Source organism: Podarcis gaigeae, assembly GCF_964106915.1.
Source record: "Podarcis gaigeae genome assembly, chromosome: 5".
Lineage (NCBI taxonomy): Eukaryota > Metazoa > Chordata > Lepidosauria > Squamata > Lacertidae > Podarcis > Podarcis gaigeae.
In genome coordinates, this window is record NC_139681.1 from 56,639,549 (window position 1) to 56,656,684 (window position 17,136).

Sequence of the window (17,136 nt, forward strand, 5' to 3'; positions counted from 1 at the left end):
GCTTTCACCACAGACCCTTTCACCAACACTGGCATCAGAATGATTTCACTATGCGCCCATTTAAATTGTCTAAATCAAAACTGTTATTAAGCAGTAGCGAGCGTTAAGTTTAAGAAAACCATTTTATGTATTTTATTACAATAGGAATCAAAATTCAGCTTTAAGACCAAGTGCTGCTGTACTGATGTCGTTGTTATATATTTATTTGTACCCCGCCTTTCCCCGTAACTGGAACTCAAGGCGGCTTACAGGTAAAAAAAAACACCTAGAGTCCTGGCTCACCGTTGCGAGAGAGAGAGAAAACTCAGTTTCCCAGAGTACATAGGGGTTGTATGTGAACGAGGCAGATGCCCTAAAAGCGTGCGCGCCAAGAGGCTTTGCGCACGCGCCTTGAAGCTGTAGTCACGTTTAGGGAAGGATCATAGAGATAGGAAAGAAAGGACAGGAATAGTTCCTTTGGGTGTGAATTACGTTCACCCTCGCCGCCCCCCAGGCACTTCCTCGGTTGCTCCTTGTCGGTCGAAGCGGCCCGTGCATTTGTTTCCCTCAAAGGCGCGGCGATGAGCGAAGAGGTGGAGGCGGCCGGTGAGGGGCTGGGCGAGGGAGAGCAGGAGGACGTCGACGATGAAGAAGCGATAGCGGGTCTGGAAGCCCCGGGCTGCTCCGGGGAAAACTCCCGCTTCGAAGCGGGAAGCCGCTCAGAGTCCAGCAACGAAGAGATGGAGGAGGAGGATGAGGAAGAAGAGGAAGAAGAGGTGGAGGAAGAAGCAGCAGCAGCAGCTTTAGGAGGGGGGTCCACGGACCCCTTCGGGGGTTTTGGGATGGAGGAAGGCGAAGATGAGGATGAGGTAAAACAAGAGGCAGTGCGCTTAAGGGAGAGCACAGGGGCACCCTTGGGTGAAGCAGACACCATGGGGTGAGATTCCGTCGGACTAGGATGGAGAAGAAGAAGGTTCAAATCCTTCCTCCGCTGGCCTTGGATCGATCACCATCTATCAGCCTAGCCTACCTCACAGGCTTGTTGTGAAGGTGGAAGTAGGAGCAGGCAACACATATACTTTTTCCTGGAACTCACTGTTGAAAGGATGGGGATATAAATATGTAAACAGCGCTTCTTATGATGCCCTGTACCAAATATAGGCAGTGTGGTGCAGTGGCTAGAGAGCTGGGTAGGGATTTCAGATTCAGATCCTTGCTCAGCTTTGACTTTCCTTGGATACCTCTTGGGCTTCTTTCTCTTACCTAATCTTCTCCTGTGAGTTCCTTGGGAACGGTGGGATCAGGAACATAGGAAGCTTGCTTATACCAAGTCAGACCATTGGTACATTTAGCTCAATACTGTGCACATTGACGGGCAGCAACTCTTCAGAATTTTGAGCAATAGTCTCCCAAAGCCCTACCTAGAGATGTCGAGGATTGAACTGTGATTTTCTGCATGCAAAGCAGACGACCTACCACAGAGTTTATGGCCCTTTCCTATATACGTTTTGCTTTTTCTGTGTTTTCTCACAATGTGACATCTTTTGTGTGTCCCCAGTGAAATACTCCTCACCATCTCCCACGGCTAGAGACAGTAATGTTTCTGAATACCAGTTGCTGGAAACTGCAGGAAGGGAGAATGTTCTGATGCTCAGGTTCTGCTTTCAGGTTTCCCATGAGCATCTGGTTGGCCACTGTGATAACAGGAGACTGGACAAGATGAGCCATTGGCCATTGGCCTGTTCCAGGAAGCTCTTCTTATGCTCTTAATTTTATTTATTCTATTTGTTTACATATGCTTTCACTTAAATGGTTCCCAAAGCAGTTCACAACAAAATTAAAAAGACCGTGTTCAGGAAAATCCCCACTTCACTTCTAATGCTGTGCTTTAATCAAACAATAAACAATATACATCTTTGTATTGGTAACAAGCAAAACTTTTAAAATTGCTATTTCCCTCCTTTTTTCATGTTTGCAGCGCATGATTAACCTCTCTGAGCTGACACCATATATAATGTGTTCTATCTGCAAAGGGTACTTCATAGATGCCACAACCATCACAGAGTGTCTTCATACATGTAAGTACTAATATTAATTTCTTACTCAACAGAACCTTTGATGCTATCTATGCAGAAATATCAAGCCTAAGTACATTTTGGTGATAATGTAAAACAATGTTTTATTAATTGTGGTAACTGCATAGTGGTGGATGTCTCTAAGAGGGGCCCTGGAAATTCTAAACAATCCAGCTACAGTATGTCTTGGATTATACTACCCCCACCCCAAAATTCTCCATGATCATGTTCTGAAATAAATTAAAATAAATCATTCCTTTATTTGCCTTTCATATTCAGCTTCCTAAATAGATCTTAGCACATTTTCTTCCACTTAAATAGCTACCCTGACCTCAGCTTCTGCTGCTCCTTAACCTGAATGTCGTGGCTAGGCTGTAGATGACCATATGCAGATGCAGATCTGGAGTGGGTTCTGTAATCCAAAATCCCTGGAGTCATTGGGTGACAGCTGAAGCCTGAGGTACCGCACACAGATGTTACTGCTGTGCCGACCAAGAAATAGTCGTTTTCATTGTATATATTCCATACTTGCCCAGCCCAGAGTCTTCATATTGCCTGCTGGTTAGGAACCTAGGAAGTTGCCTTTAATCGGGGCAGAGTATTTGTTTATCTACTCTGCCTGACAGCAGCTTTCTAAGTTCTGGTAGAGGTGTTTCACATGCTCTGGTATTTGATCCTAAACACACACACAATATAGATGCAAAAGATTGAACCCAGGGCTTTCTGCATGAAAGCACATGTTCTACCTCAAAGTAGCTTGCTTTAGGTGCAGCTGCTGCACCTGGCTCCTCCCTTTCGGTTCTTGGACTGTGAGATGATACGCATTTTGACAGTGAAAGGAATAAGGAGTGCCCAGCCAGGCAACAGACCATTCCGTTTGCAGCAACTGGGAAAGTAAGAGGGATAAAAGACAGTGGGAAGAGTTGCAGTAATTTGAGGGGGAGGTTTTATATACCACCTCAGAGTAGCATTGGGAGTTGGAGCAGCTAGAACAAGCATAGGCAAACTCAGCCCTCCAGATGTTTGTCTCATCATCCCTAGCTAACAGGATCAGTGGTCAGGGATGATGGGAATTGTAGTCCCAAAACATCTGGAGGGCCGAGTTTGCCTATGCCTGACCTAGACTCAACCTTAATAAAAATTGTATTATTTTATGTAAACATGTTGTGGATCCTTCAGTATGAAAAGGGAGAGATTGATATCAAGTAAATACATATTGCATACCACTATTCAAGACTTATTCTTAATAACTTTTTTCAGTAAGATTTTAGTAAGCCTTTGAAATTTTGTATCGAAAAGTAGGGCAGAAATCGATTGAAAAAGTTTTTATCCTCCACACGCACACATTTTATTTCTATAGTTGCTCTGCATTTTAGGTGACACATGCTATATATTCTGTATTATCTTTGGAACTTGTGTACTACTACATTATAGGCCTGTAACTGCAAAATTTATCTTCTACAGTCTGTAAAAGCTGCATAGTAAGACATTTTTACTACAGTAACAGATGCCCAAAATGCAACATTGTAGTACATCAGACGCAACCCCTTTATAATATCAGGTAATATATTTTAATTATAATTGTTTATCTATATTTTGTGTGTGTGTATGTAAAAGAAGCAATGGTTTTCAGATAACACTGATATTTCTATTTTGGACTAAAATATATTATTGGAACTTGAAAAATACTTCTAACTTGCTATATGCACTGGAGGGAAACGTTGCTGTCTCATAAAAGGTCTAGCACCTCACACAATTCTTAATTCCCTTTATTGTTTACCAACAAAAGTTTTGCATATCCAAAAGATTTGCCTCCCTGGTCTTGAAACTTTCCCACACAAGGGTTGTTTGAGACTTCTTATTTCCTCTGGTGCGCCAGTGCATTGCTTCAAAGATGGTTGTAAAGTTGCTTTTGTAACTGAGATATTTTGGTTTGAACCTCAAATCTTTCCCAAGATAGGGAAACCTGAAAATCTAGGTATGCCATTGAAAATAGCTTCTAGTTCCTCTCCTGCGGCTCTTCAACAGTTCACTACCACAACCCATATTCAATCACTAATTTAATTAATCTTTTTATTCTACTTCTGCAGGCTGGATCGACAGTTGCAAGACATAGTGTATAAATTAGTTGTCAGCTTGGAAGAAAGTAAGTCTTTTATTTTGAGCCTAGTGCTATTTATAAAAATTAAAAATAAGATTCACCAGAGAATGTGTTAGCCGCAAATTAGATAATTCCTAAATTACCTTGGTTCTTGATATAAGGGCTGTGTCTGTTTTCTGTGACTGCAGAAGCATGAACCCCATCATGTAGTTTGTCACACAACCATCTGAGATCCTCAGCTTTCATTTTATAAGGTTGGTAGGCATTTTGGTTGTAGAGAAGAGCTTTAAATATTGTGAACAGTGGCTGGACAAAGGGGTCTGATTCTAGAGCCTAGGGCTTGCCGATCAGAAGGTCAGCGGTTCGAATCCCTACGACGGGGTGAGCTCCTGCTGCTCGGTCCCTGCTCCTGGCAACCTAGCAGTTCGAAAGCACGTCAAAGTGCAAGTAGATAAATAGGCACCGCTCCGGCAGGAAGGTAAACGGCATTTCCGTGCGCTGCTCTGGTTCGCCAGAAGCAGCTTCGTCATGCTGGCCACATTACCCGGAAGCTGTACGCCGGCTCCCTTAGCCAGTAAAGCGAGATGAGCGCCGCAACCCCAGAGTCGTCCGCGACTGGACCTAACAGTCAGGGGTCCCTTTACCTTTTACTTATATATCTTAACTTCTTCTGTTTTAAGATTTTTCCTCTCTTTTTGCTGACTTAAGAATCTTTAGATGACACAATACTATAAATGTATGAAAATCCTGCTGAATGATAATGATGGATTCTTTAGTTTGCATGTTTTGTATCTCTAATCAACTAGTTTGAGAAAATATATCTATACTGGGGTTGGGGAAACCTGTGCTCTCCAGCTGTTGTTGAACTACAACTCCCATCATCCCTGATAGTTCGCCTTCCTGGCTGGAGCCAGAGGGGGTTGGAGCCCAATAACATACTGAGAGCCACAGATTCTGCACACATCTATGCATTGTATTTTCTATGTGGAGCAAACATAGCAAAAATATTTTGTATTGCATTTTTTTAGGAGAGAAAAAGCAAATGCATGATTTCTACCGAGAGAGAGGTTTGGAAATACCTAAGCCTGGTAAGTTTTTATAACAACTATAGTAGCAGCATTGCTATTTAAAAATATGTATGTAAGAATTGTCATGCCGCTTTATTCCAGTGGATCAGGTAGCTCAGCTTTCTAACCACAGACTATGGTCAGGCTGATGCTAGGGGATGTCCCATGGGTATGATCATGAAACGTGTTCCAAGTAGGATAGTGTAATTGGTACAGTATTTAGAAGGATGACAGATGATTGACTGAGCAATTGTCATTGTTCATTGAACCTGATTAAGCTGTTTAATGTTTCCTTTTCCCACCCCACCAGAATGAAAATAATAGTACAGTAACTTATCTGCCCCACAAGAGTATTATTAAGCTTAATTAACTAGCTTAAAGATTCTCTTATTAATGTGCTATAAGATAGCAGGGCAGTTTAGAGTTGTGATATTCACAAATGAATTATGTAGTCAGCATTTTTTGCTAAGAAGAATTGTGTAGTGATTTTGTTCATGTCTGTGAAAGACAGCTAGGGTTTTTAAGGCTCAAAATAGAGTGAAGAGTAGAGAAGGGATTACTAGATCATGCCTGCACAGCACAATATATATGATTAGATCAGACCATCATAGCAAATGTGACCACTTTCTTGTCTGTGGCACCCTTTGGGAATTTGGGATATCCATTGCTTATGAACTCTTCCTGTGCATTTATGACAACATCAAGGCCTGTCCAAATTCATCTAATATAGGAGAATACTTGCATCCACCGATAACTTTGGCTTTCTAGCCAGTTACTAAGTTAACAGTGATTCTTGTTAAAATGGCAGAGAACTGTGCTCATGCTGTATCATAGAATCAGAATTGTAGAGTTGGAAGGGACCCTGAGAGTCTAGTCCAACTCCCTGTAATACAGGAATCTCAACTAAAGTATCCATGACAGGTGGATGGCCAGCCAACCTCTGTTTAAAAACCTCCAAGGAAGGAGAGTTCCAGGAAAGACTGTTCCACTGTCAAACAGGTCTTACTGGCAGAAAGTTCTTCCTGATGTTTAGTCAGAATCTCCTTTCTTGTAACTGGAATCCATTGGTTCAGGTCCTAGCCTCCAGAGCAGAAGAAAACAAGTTTGCTCCATCTTCCTTGTGACAACTACTTGCGTTGTGTTAACTATAGGTTCTTGGCTATAGCTTGTGGTTTAGTAAGATAAGATCTAAAACACAAGGCCCAGTTTGGATGACATGCTAAGCCAAACCTTGGCTTAGCTCAGCATAGCACAGAAGTAAAAAGGATTGGAAAGGAACAAAGTGGTTGCAAGGTCCTTTCTCCAGCAGCCCTTGTAATCCATGTAAGCATGGTTTGGCTTACCATGTCACGTGAACCAGGCCAGTGGGTGAAAGAAAATGTGGGTTAAAATTGTAACAAAATGCTACATTAATCACAGAAAAAACAGTGTTGTCACTCTTGAGTTAGTAAAAACATTTAAATAGCCCCGATAGGAATTAGGCAGTGCATTTCTGAACTAAGATACAAGTCTGTGTAACTTGTTATTTCATCATGTATCTTGTTGTAGGTGGGAAATATAGTCTTTGTTTTCTAGTTTTGTTTTTCTTTCTATTATCCTAGCTGTTCCACAGCCAATTGCTATAGCCAGGGGGAGGCCCCGTAAAGTTGTAGGCTCGGTTTTCCGTATCCCTCCAGAGCTTGACATGTCACTACTCCTCGAGTTCATTGGGTAAGTAAAAGCAGACTTTTAGTAGATTGAGTTTTAACTTACAAGTAGTGTTTTTAAGACATGGACGTGAAAGGATATGTTGGCCTTGGCATTCAGTTGCAACATTAGCTTTTTTTGTTTCAGTAATTAGATCGAGAGCTAATGGAAGACATTCAGATTAGCAATTCTATTTGTAGAACTCTTGGCTTACAAAAACCATCTCTCCTTTCCCCGTGGATGTAGATTCATCTTGAATTTCTGCACTGTTCTGAAAGGTTTTCTTATCTCTACAGATTGATTTATTGAATAAAAGTTCAGTTCTTACAAAAACAGACTGCAATTTTCTATAGTAGGCACATGTAGAACCCTCATTATACCTTTTCTGATGAGGTGTACAGTATGTGTAAAGACAGATCTATTTTATCAAACCATGCCCGACCAAGCGTTCTGTAACTTGGGGTGCCTAACCTTCTTTGCCTGTTTTTAACCACTAGGTGGCAGTGACAACTGGCAAACACTGAAGTGATTATTGCTAAAAGACAAGCCAATGTGTTTATGGACATGTGCAGTAATAGTTTTTCTCTAATTTAACATATCCATTTTGCATCCAACAAAGTTGCCTGGTCAGTGGTAGAGGTTGGTTGTAGACTCAAACTTCTTGAGGGTGTCACATTGGATATTGTCGTCTAAAAGAATGGTGATCTGTACTTTCTCCCCTTTTAAAAATGAGACACTTGTAATGCTATGAACTACTGCAACCTTAGTTTAAGCACTTATCAAAAGAATTTCCAATAAGTCAAAAATCATTTTGAATACTATAGGTGGTTCTCTTTAAGCCCCTCCCCCATTTTATTCTTACAACAATCCTCTGAGGTAGGTTAGGCTGAGAGATGGTGACTGGCTCAGGAGCATCTGTGCTGATCGTGGGTCTCAATGGGCCTTAATCCAGCATCACCCTGGTTCAGAATTGCTGTTTGTAATGGTGTGTGTGCCAGTTAACAGTACTTTTAATGAGCAACTTTTAATGTTGTGAACTGCCCTGAGATCTACGGATGAAGGGCTGTTTACAAATGTAATTACCAATAGTTGTTGTCGTAGTAGTATATGTATATCTGCTACACGTTTTGTTTTGTTTTACATTTTGTCATTTTCTGGGAGCAATTTTGTTTATTACCTCTTCCATATCATTCAATTTATATATTGAAATGGTCCAGTCCTTCCTATGGTAGTAAAAGGGTATCAGACACCCCAATCCTGGGAATGGAAAAACTGTGATATCTTCTGCTTTGGAAATAACATGGTTTTCCCATCTGTCTTTGTTAACCTTTTAGACATTCATGAAGATAAAGGGTTGACTTACAGTTTTTTGAAAGATAAAATTCTTGTCTGCAAGTGAATTTGTCTCCATGTATCTAAAGGAAAAGCAGTCAAACCTCTGAAATACAATTTGACAGCTGATTGTATATATGATTGTTCTGCTCAGCACCCAGTCTTGCACACTTTTAGATTGATGTCTAAAAGTAGACTTAAATTACATGGTTAGTTCTACTAAAGTCAAGCTCACTGTTTTCCTAATACAGAATTCTTCAATATAAAGGTAATACAGTGGCTGTAATTCTATTTGTTTCTGTGTCAGTATAAAGAAAGCAGTTTGTCATTGAAGCTTTTAAAAATATGCATGTATATTTTAAATACACTGGCCTAGTTCAATAGTTTCCAGTTGCTTCTGAACCAGGAAGCTTGTGCCTACCTGGATCAAAGCAAGCCAGGATATTAAACTGCATATTTGTGCCTATGAAGCCTATATATGTTTGTCTGAACTGGGCCATTGTCTTCTCTTGAGACCAATTCTCAAAGTGCGCTGATCTAAACATATATGAAATATGTGGTGAAATAATCTCAAACTTGAGGAATGGTGTTATCAGTATTCTAATATGCGTTCTCAGCAGAGCAGCAATAGCAAGTGTAAAGCAGTATCTAAATGCTGAACCAGACTGAATGAGGACTAACTATGGAGTGCAGATGGAATTGAAATGGTGGTGATTAACAACCTGCCTGACTTAAATGAGGTGACCTTGGCTCTTCCTGGTAGGGTCATCCACACTCTCTAAGCAGGTCTGTTAATTAGGGTTGTTCCTGAATCCAGTTTAAGGAACTTCTGTGATGATAGTTTTTTCTTATGGGTTGCATCTGATTCAGAAAATGTTTCCCCTTCCTGGAAGATAGGAAACTTACCCCTGTGGTGCATGCCTTAGGAACTACTTGAATCAACTACTGCAGTTTTTCCTTTCACTACTTTTGAAGCCTGTCTAATTGCTACAACTTGTGGTGAGTGCTGCTGCCTGCTTTTAACAGGAGATTATGATAATGATGATAACTGGTAATGTTCTAAACTTCCAAGCATAATCCAAGGACCTGAAGAGCATATAAATTACACACACATACATCACAGAAAAACTCTGTAACTAATGGCATTGTATTGATTTAGCAGTTTGAGCCTGCAAATCCAGATGTAGCTCAGACATATTTATTATGTTAATTCTCTTTTTCTTTCAGAGCTAATGATCTGTCTGGGAAATTTAAGGTACAAATACTGCTTAAATTTATCTTCCTTTGCTTCATTGTTACGACATGCATAAGTAAAACTAAATGTTGCATTGAGAAAGCCAATGATTCTGTCCTGGAGTATATACTGCTTTTTTGCAAATCTGTAATTTATAAAGATAAAGGAATGTTGCAAAGGCAGGGATGTAATATTTTAGTTTGAGGGACCAGGCGCACTGGACATTATGACTGCCTCTGAAGCATGGTGGCCAGCCTGTAGCCTTTTAGATGCTCCAGTCAAACAACATCTGAAGAGTTACTGGTCAGTTGCTCCTGTTTTAAAGAGTGAACAGCTAGACTGTATTCTATAGAAATGGGCTAGTGATTAAACAATGCCCAGAACATCATGTTTTTAATTATGTCTGTGAGCTATCTGTGAAGGGTAGAAATTTGTAAAGAAATAAATAAAAATGGTACATATATGTATTTGAGAGCCAATGTGGTGTAGTGATTCCCACCTCAGACTGAGACAATCCAGCTTTTAATTACCACTCAGCCATGAAGCTCACTGGGACCCTTGAACCTATTGCTAGCTCTCAGCCTAGCCTAACTCACAGCATTGTGGTGAGGATAACATGGAACAGGGAGAACCATCTATGCCTCCTTTAGCTTATGGGAAGAAGAACTAAATACACAAGATACATGTGCAGTGAGATTGTGGGTGGAAGAGGAAAAATAGTGGAACTGTGGGTTGCAGCTGAACAACATCGTCTTACTGCTGAAAAAAGCTGTTTAAGGGGGAAATTTGTGAAAATGACTTACTGGTTTCATCTAATAATAATAATAACAACAACAACAAGGATAAAGTCCTTGTTAAAGAACCTGATTAGAATTGCCCCCTTCATTACTGAACAGCCTTACAGTATGAAATCTGTTTCCTCCTTCCAGCCACTGGAAAAGAAGTTTGTACGGGTTTCAGGAGAGGCAACAATTGGACATGTGGAGAAATTTCTCAGAAGAAAGATGGACCTTGATCCTGGCTGCCAGGTATGCTGTGCTAATTGTTTGCACCATATTGTTGGCTATGACACTCCTCTACTCTCTTGCTCACACTGAAAGTCTGCTTCCTAGCAGCAAGAATGCGAGTGAGGTTTTTTACCTTTCTCCATGCAGTGCATTTCACAAGGCATTATGTAACTTGGAAAAGCCACACTTGTTGCATCAAAGAGTTTATGTAACACACACTGAGGCAATAGCAAGCAAGCACAGAAGAAGAAACCAAAGAAGAAAAGTCAAATGTAAGAGGGCAAGCCAATGTGTTGTATTATAAGAGCTTTAAAATTATTTCCACTCCTCCACATAGATTTTTAAATAGCACTTTGCCGTATTTCTCACTGTGATGTTTTGAGGGGCAAAACAGAGTTTTCAGTGAAATGTTCGACAACATATCTTTTTGTTTACCTTTTACATGTGCTGTTTGCTGTCTCTGGTTTGCAGCTTTAGCACCATTTTTAAAAACAAAATAGCTTCCTTCTATGGCAGTCTCATTTCAGGATCAGATAGGCAACATGAAGGTGTCATGTTGCCATGTAGCCACTCAGATTTGGCCCTTCTCCCCTTCAGCATCCCTCCCTCTAACATCCTGGTGGCAACAGCTATGCACTTGTGTGCCTTGAAAATCCTGCCTCCGTCTCAGTCCAGGGAACCTGAATGAGTAGAGAGATGGGACCACTGTCCTGAGCCCATCAAGCAAATTGACCATCTCCCCACCTTATAGTGTCATTCCGAAGCCAAATGAAGCCATAGCCTTCTAGAGTGTGAGAAAGGGATCCCCATCTACCACACCATAGCAACAAATGTGGCAAAGTCATAACCCTTTATTGAACAGCCTCCAAAATGGAGGCGATTCTGAAGAAGAAGTACACATGTTTAGGCTTTCCAACAAGTCAGCCCACCAGGACTCTTGGGCCATTGCTTGAAATGTAGCTGAATATCAGCTGCAGTGTCCATGATGGTACTCTGTTCCATGGTAGGAACAAAGGATACAGCAGCCATGCCTGGAGCAAATAGGTTGATATTCTTACAGAGGAACAGCTAGGAGCAGCCTCATCACTGCTGTTGCTAATGAGGCGGAACTCTCTCTGTACAACCCCAGGCCTGCACCTTGTCTGTCTGAGTTATGGTCTCCCTGTCCAGGGTTTATATACTGGTAGTTCTATGCTGTGATTGATCACACCATACCTTATGCTTGGTTGTGCTCTGGAAGTTCAATAGGATAGAAATTCTGTGACAACAGCTCTAGGGCTAGTCTAAAACTTCACCATAATTGGGGGTGTGGTCATGATATTTTAAGATTATAAAACAATCGTAAGTACTAATGTTCTTCCCTTATGTCACTGATGACTCCGTCCATCTTCACTGGCAGAAAAATTGCACTGCTACATCTTTCATCGTGGTGGCGGCATATTTTTTGTTCTGGGAGTGTAGCATGGCTTCTGCCAAACTGTGCAGCTGTTCAGCAGGTACAACCTGATATTGAATTTCACATTTTATAAAATACAGGATTTAATGGCAATTATGTGCAAGGTGAAAAGGATTCAAGGATTATGTGTCCTTGTAGTTGCATTAATACACGTGATGCATTTGCACATCTAATTAAAAGAAAGGTTTCTGATTCTGTCTTTTAAAAACATTAATCTGCCCAAATGGTCTGATGTGTTAAGACTCCAGAGTGTGTTTTGTTGCTCTATTGTAATGAAAATATACACTAAGTGAATTCATTGGGCACATTTGTAAAACCTACAGAACTGATTTTGTGATATGTTGTGATCTGTTTTCCAAAGATGGGATAGACATATTTTGTTTTCAACTGTGTCTGCAAATGCCTTTGATTGTTCAGGTTTATTTGTTTCTGTTGACATACCTTCTGTTCATTTTCAAAGTGTGCCTAGATTAATTTGCAGAAGATATGACAATGCATATTTAAACCCCATCCCATGCTAAAAGAGTAAATGCAAAACTTCCATCTTCTGTCATTGTTACTGAAACATGCAACACTCTCTTTAAAAGCCTTGTTTGCCACAGACTTCAGTTGAACATAAAAGTTGATGTTGCACTTGTTTCCTAAATATCTTACTTGGAAGTAGGCCCCTAAGGATTCCCAGCTTAATTGTGGTTGAGTCCAGAGGAGTTCTTTGCTAGGACACGGCACTAGAGAGCCTTGATTTTCTCTCTTCCCATAGGCTGGCAGTTTGTTTATTATTGTTATTGATGCTTGAAAGTCCTGATCTTGGTCACTGAGGGAATGATTAGTTTTATGCCTGCAGCAAAGAGACATAATTGCAACATGATTTTTGAATGTTATCAGGTGTTATTTAATTTTAACATGGTCAATCCGAAAACAGTACTTGTTTGCTCACTAATTGCATTGAAGTATATCTGGAATGTCCAGCTTCAGTAACTACTTGTCAGAACATATTGTTGATGTTACTTATTCTCATATCCCTCTTCAGTTTTGCTGTACTGCAGGAAGCCCCTATCCTGAAGGCCGGACACAGCCTGTCAAATAGTTTCTTCTGTGTGCTGTCCTTCCAACCACACTGATTCTGGCAGTGGCAAAAGAAAAAAGGAGTTATGGTGCTGGGCTGGGAGAAGCACTTCATTGGAGGTTCAAAACACCCTGTCCCTGCTCATCAGACAAATTGGATGAGCGCCAGAATTCTAGGCTGGCAGGAGAAGTTCCTAGCTCTCTTCCCAGCACTACAGTGGAGATTCCAATCTTCTCCTCCCTTCTCATCTGCATAGATCGCTGAGGATGGGATTGGGGTTTTTTTTGGGGGGGGGGTGACCCACCCCAAGTGGTTGGCCAAAGGTAATTGCAGCCATTGGCCCAAAAGTGGCTAGCCACCCCTGCTTTCCTGTGTAAATTTATGAGCCCCATTATTATTAGAGGTAGGGCCTTGGCTACTATTGTGCCCTGGCTTTGGGATGTTCTCCCCAAGGCAGCTTGCCTGGTGCCAGCTTAGATGTTCTTTCAGCACCAGGTGAAGACCTTATGTGCTCATGCCTTTTAGACTACGTTTTTTTTTCCATTTTTCATTCTGTAGTCCCAGCTGTCCTGGTTTTAAAGTTTTTATGACTGCTATTGTTTTAGATATCTGCTGAGGCACTCTAGAAGTCTTTGAACTGAAAAGTGTTAATTAAGTATTTGCAATTTTTTTTAAAAAAATGTTGATTAAACCACGTCTTCCCAACCCCTTAGTTGCCATCTTGCCCCCTGGACTCATATATTCCTATTGAAATCAGCCTGTGAGCTGCTGTCTTCACTTGATAAGACTGTTGTAGTAATGTCTGAAAAATATCTGAAATAGTAAGTGCCTTGCCATCCTAATATCAGGACATCCAAAAGCTGCTTTCTGCCTGCCTTTTGAGTGAGCATTAGTGTGGGGAGAGAGCGACAGTTATCAAGGAATTTGCTATTTCACTGCTTTAGATGTACTAATATAGCTTACTGAAGTGTTCCCTTGTCAGAGGAATCTCTCAGATGAAAGTGTTTATTGTAAATGAAGACGGGCTTTGGGGAGATAATTAGAAGTAGCATGGGTTTGATGCATATTCTGCTAGAAATCAGAGTGTGATTGGGCCCAATATAATATCTGGTGCACGGTAAAGGCACAATGAGAGCAATTTATAAAGAAAGGGAGAATTGGGGTCAATAATTTGTATAAATAGCCGATGCAGTTTTTCATCTGGCTCCTCAGTAGCTGTGTTTACCATGTACAGTCATACCACGGGTTAAAGTCGCTTTGGGTTAAATCTTTTCAGGTTGTGTCCCGCGGCGACCTGGAAGTAACGGAATGGGTTACTTCCGGGTTTCGCCACTCACGCATGCACAGACACTCAGAATAATGTCACGTCCATGCGCAAAGGTGGCGAATCGCGGCACCGGCAGACTTGCAGACGGGGGTTGCATTCTGCTCAGGATGCGAACGGGGCTCCAGAACGGATCCCGTTCGCATCCAGAGGTACCACTGTACAGTGCATAGCTGTCAACTTTCAGATCTGAAAATAAGGGATCAGCAGCCTCACCTGTCCCGGGGACAGTCTATGGGATATCTAACAATCTGGGATAGCAGCGGGAAGCAGCAAGAAACGGCGCTGGGATAAGGGAATTTCCCGCAAAAAAAGGGAAGGTTGACACCTATGGTACAGTGGTACCTCAGGTTAAGAACTTAATTCGTTCTGGAGGTCCGTTCTTAACCTGAAACTGTTCTTAACCTGAGGTACCACTTTAGCTAATGGGGCCTCCCACTGCCGCCGTATGATTTCTGTTCTCATCCTGAAGCAAAGTTCTTAACCCAAGGTACTATTTCTGGGTTAGCGGAGTCTGTAACCTGAAGTGTCTGTAACCCGAGGTACCACTGTATATCTAAAGTTAATGCTCAGCATCTGAAATGGAACCAGTATCAGAACCCCCAAAACAAGAAAGAACAAATTGTTTGCAAGGCAGGGAGCCAAAGAAAAGCATCATGGTCTCAGGCGGACAAAAGTTCCAGGAAGGGCAGTTGGTGAGTAGGAGGTCAGCCTGACCGGATCTGCTTACAAGGAGACAAGTTGCTCAGACTGAAGAACAGGCCCTGAGGCTGAGACTTTATAGAGCCAGATAGAGTTGCATTCATCCCCCTAGTCATCTAATGCGGTACAGTGTCAGCTGGTGGAGCTTGTAATGCAACCGGGATGACACTTCAGGATAACATGAGTTAGTGTGCAACTCTTGCCAAAGATGCTGCTGGGTGGTCAGGAGAGCAAGGTGTTGGAACCTGACAAAAACTCTTGACAGATCCAGTGCTTAATGCACAAGTTGCATCCCTTATGTCTTGTTTCCATCTATTTTTCCTTCCAATTCCAGGCATGCTTACTTGGGAGTAAGCTGCATAAAACGTTTGTGGAACTTCTGAAATACATATGTATTGGATTGGGGTGGGAAATAACTTGCATGCACCCAATCAAGGCATGTAATTCTTTAAAAACATCAGAAAGGTTTCTTTCCCTTGCTTTAACTAGACTTTAGTGTGTTCATTAGGGGAATATTTACAGCAATATAATGATCTTCCTGTTTCCAGGAAGGGTCAAATCAGTTATATTCATTGTTGCAACACTAGTGTAACACTGATTTGATTCCAAACTTAAAAGTCTAAAATAGATTTAGAACACTGCTGGCAGATGGGATTCCCACCCCCTTATCTGTAATATATTTCCTTACATCACAGGGATTAATGGATGTAATCACAAATGCTACAGATGCTTCTTAAAAGGGTGGTTGAGAACAAATTGCTTCTTTTCTTTGTATTTCTATTCCCTTGAGTTTTACAGCTATCACCTGAATCCCACCCGAACAATTAGTATTGAAGCTTTAGGACTTAGCACTGAAGTAGCAGAATTAGGCATTTAATATTCCAAGCACTTTGAGGTAGAGGGGAAGCAGCTTTGCAATCATTTATTTAAAGCCACTGAAACATTTAATATCTGAAGTCTAGAACTGCAGCAGCGAAGGTCACATCAGGATATCTCTAGGCAGTCACTTTTGAATTATCTCAGGACTGTGAAGAATTGTTTTACAGCAATGAAATTCGTTAACATTTTGCTTCCAGTGTTAATAAACTGGAATAAATTCCATCTGATCATAATTTGTGGCATTTAATGGTGTGGATACATAGAGTTGTATCTAGTGTTGTCTGTATGCGCAGAACAGGCTTCCACCTGTGCAGAGGGACTTCACCGTCCTCTGAAGCCTTCCATGCACCCTCAAAATGTGCTCTGGAGGGTTGGGCTCTGCAGAGCAGATTTTGAGGCCACTCGGGACTGCAATGGGAAGGAGAGAAAAGTGAGCACAGCCTCAGATTCTGCCCATAGGAAACAGGCAGGTGGTCTGAAATGCAGATAAAATGTGTGTGTTTGCACCTTGGTGTTTCAATTAGATGCTAATTTGCCATTTTTTAATGTTTGTAGTAAGTTAGGAAGATAAAGAGGGGGAAGTGGGGGAAATACATAGAAATAAATGCAGCTCTAATGTCCAATTTCTAATGGACTGGACTTAGGACATTTCACTTGATCATATTCTGCTTTGCCTTTCTTTTCTTACTAGCTCCCTCTTTCTCCTCTTTCTGTTTTATCTAAATCCAAGGTCCTTGCTGTTATCTCTAGTGTCATTAGATAAAGGGCGGTAATCCACTCTGACAAACAGGAGACAGGCTGTTCAAAAAATGTACCTGAAATGTCTGTTAGGATTTCTGCTTCCCTAGCAATCAGATGTTTTTCTGCTTCTGCCAAACGTGGCCAACTTTGTTGACTCCTCTAAAGATTCTTGAGATTTCTACTACTGTAAAAATGTTTGTACTAATTTAGCATGATAAAGGGGGAAAATGTAGGAATAAATACTGAGCGAGCCAGGCAGATAATTTGGAAATGTATACCTGGTAGGTTTAAATATGATAAATTCTGCCCTTAGATGCTATTTTTGACCAAAACAGACTATCACAAATTTCAAGATTGTCCAGTAGCACCTTAGAGACCAACTAAGTTTGTTCTGGGTATAAGCTTTCTTCATGCATGCACACGAAAGCTTATACCCTGAACAAACTTAGTTGGTCTCTAAGGTGCTACTGGACAATATTTTAATTTT

At 41.2% G+C, this 17,136-nt stretch overlaps 1 protein-coding gene across 2 annotated transcripts in view; it reads left to right on the forward strand.

The window, feature by feature from the left end:
- Positions 1 to 373: 373 nt before the first annotated feature.
- Positions 374 to 17,136, forward strand: part of PCGF6 (polycomb group ring finger 6) — a 41,435-nt gene continuing 24,672 nt past the window's right edge. The window contains exons 1-8 of one of the 2 annotated variants that reach the window (XM_083737921.1): positions 374 to 848; positions 1,958 to 2,057; positions 3,519 to 3,615; positions 4,145 to 4,200; positions 5,184 to 5,243; positions 6,824 to 6,932; positions 9,468 to 9,495; positions 10,404 to 10,502. In XM_083737921.1, the coding sequence (XP_083594047.1) occupies positions 561 to 848; positions 1,958 to 2,057; positions 3,519 to 3,615; positions 4,145 to 4,200; positions 5,184 to 5,243; positions 6,824 to 6,932; positions 9,468 to 9,495; positions 10,404 to 10,502 (837 nt within the window). In that variant the 5' untranslated portion in view covers positions 374 to 560. The remainder of the gene's footprint in view (positions 849 to 1,957; positions 2,058 to 3,518; positions 3,616 to 4,144; positions 4,201 to 5,183; positions 5,244 to 6,823; positions 6,933 to 9,467; positions 9,496 to 10,403; positions 10,503 to 17,136) is intronic. The other variant, XR_014563992.1, reaches the window with a different exon arrangement.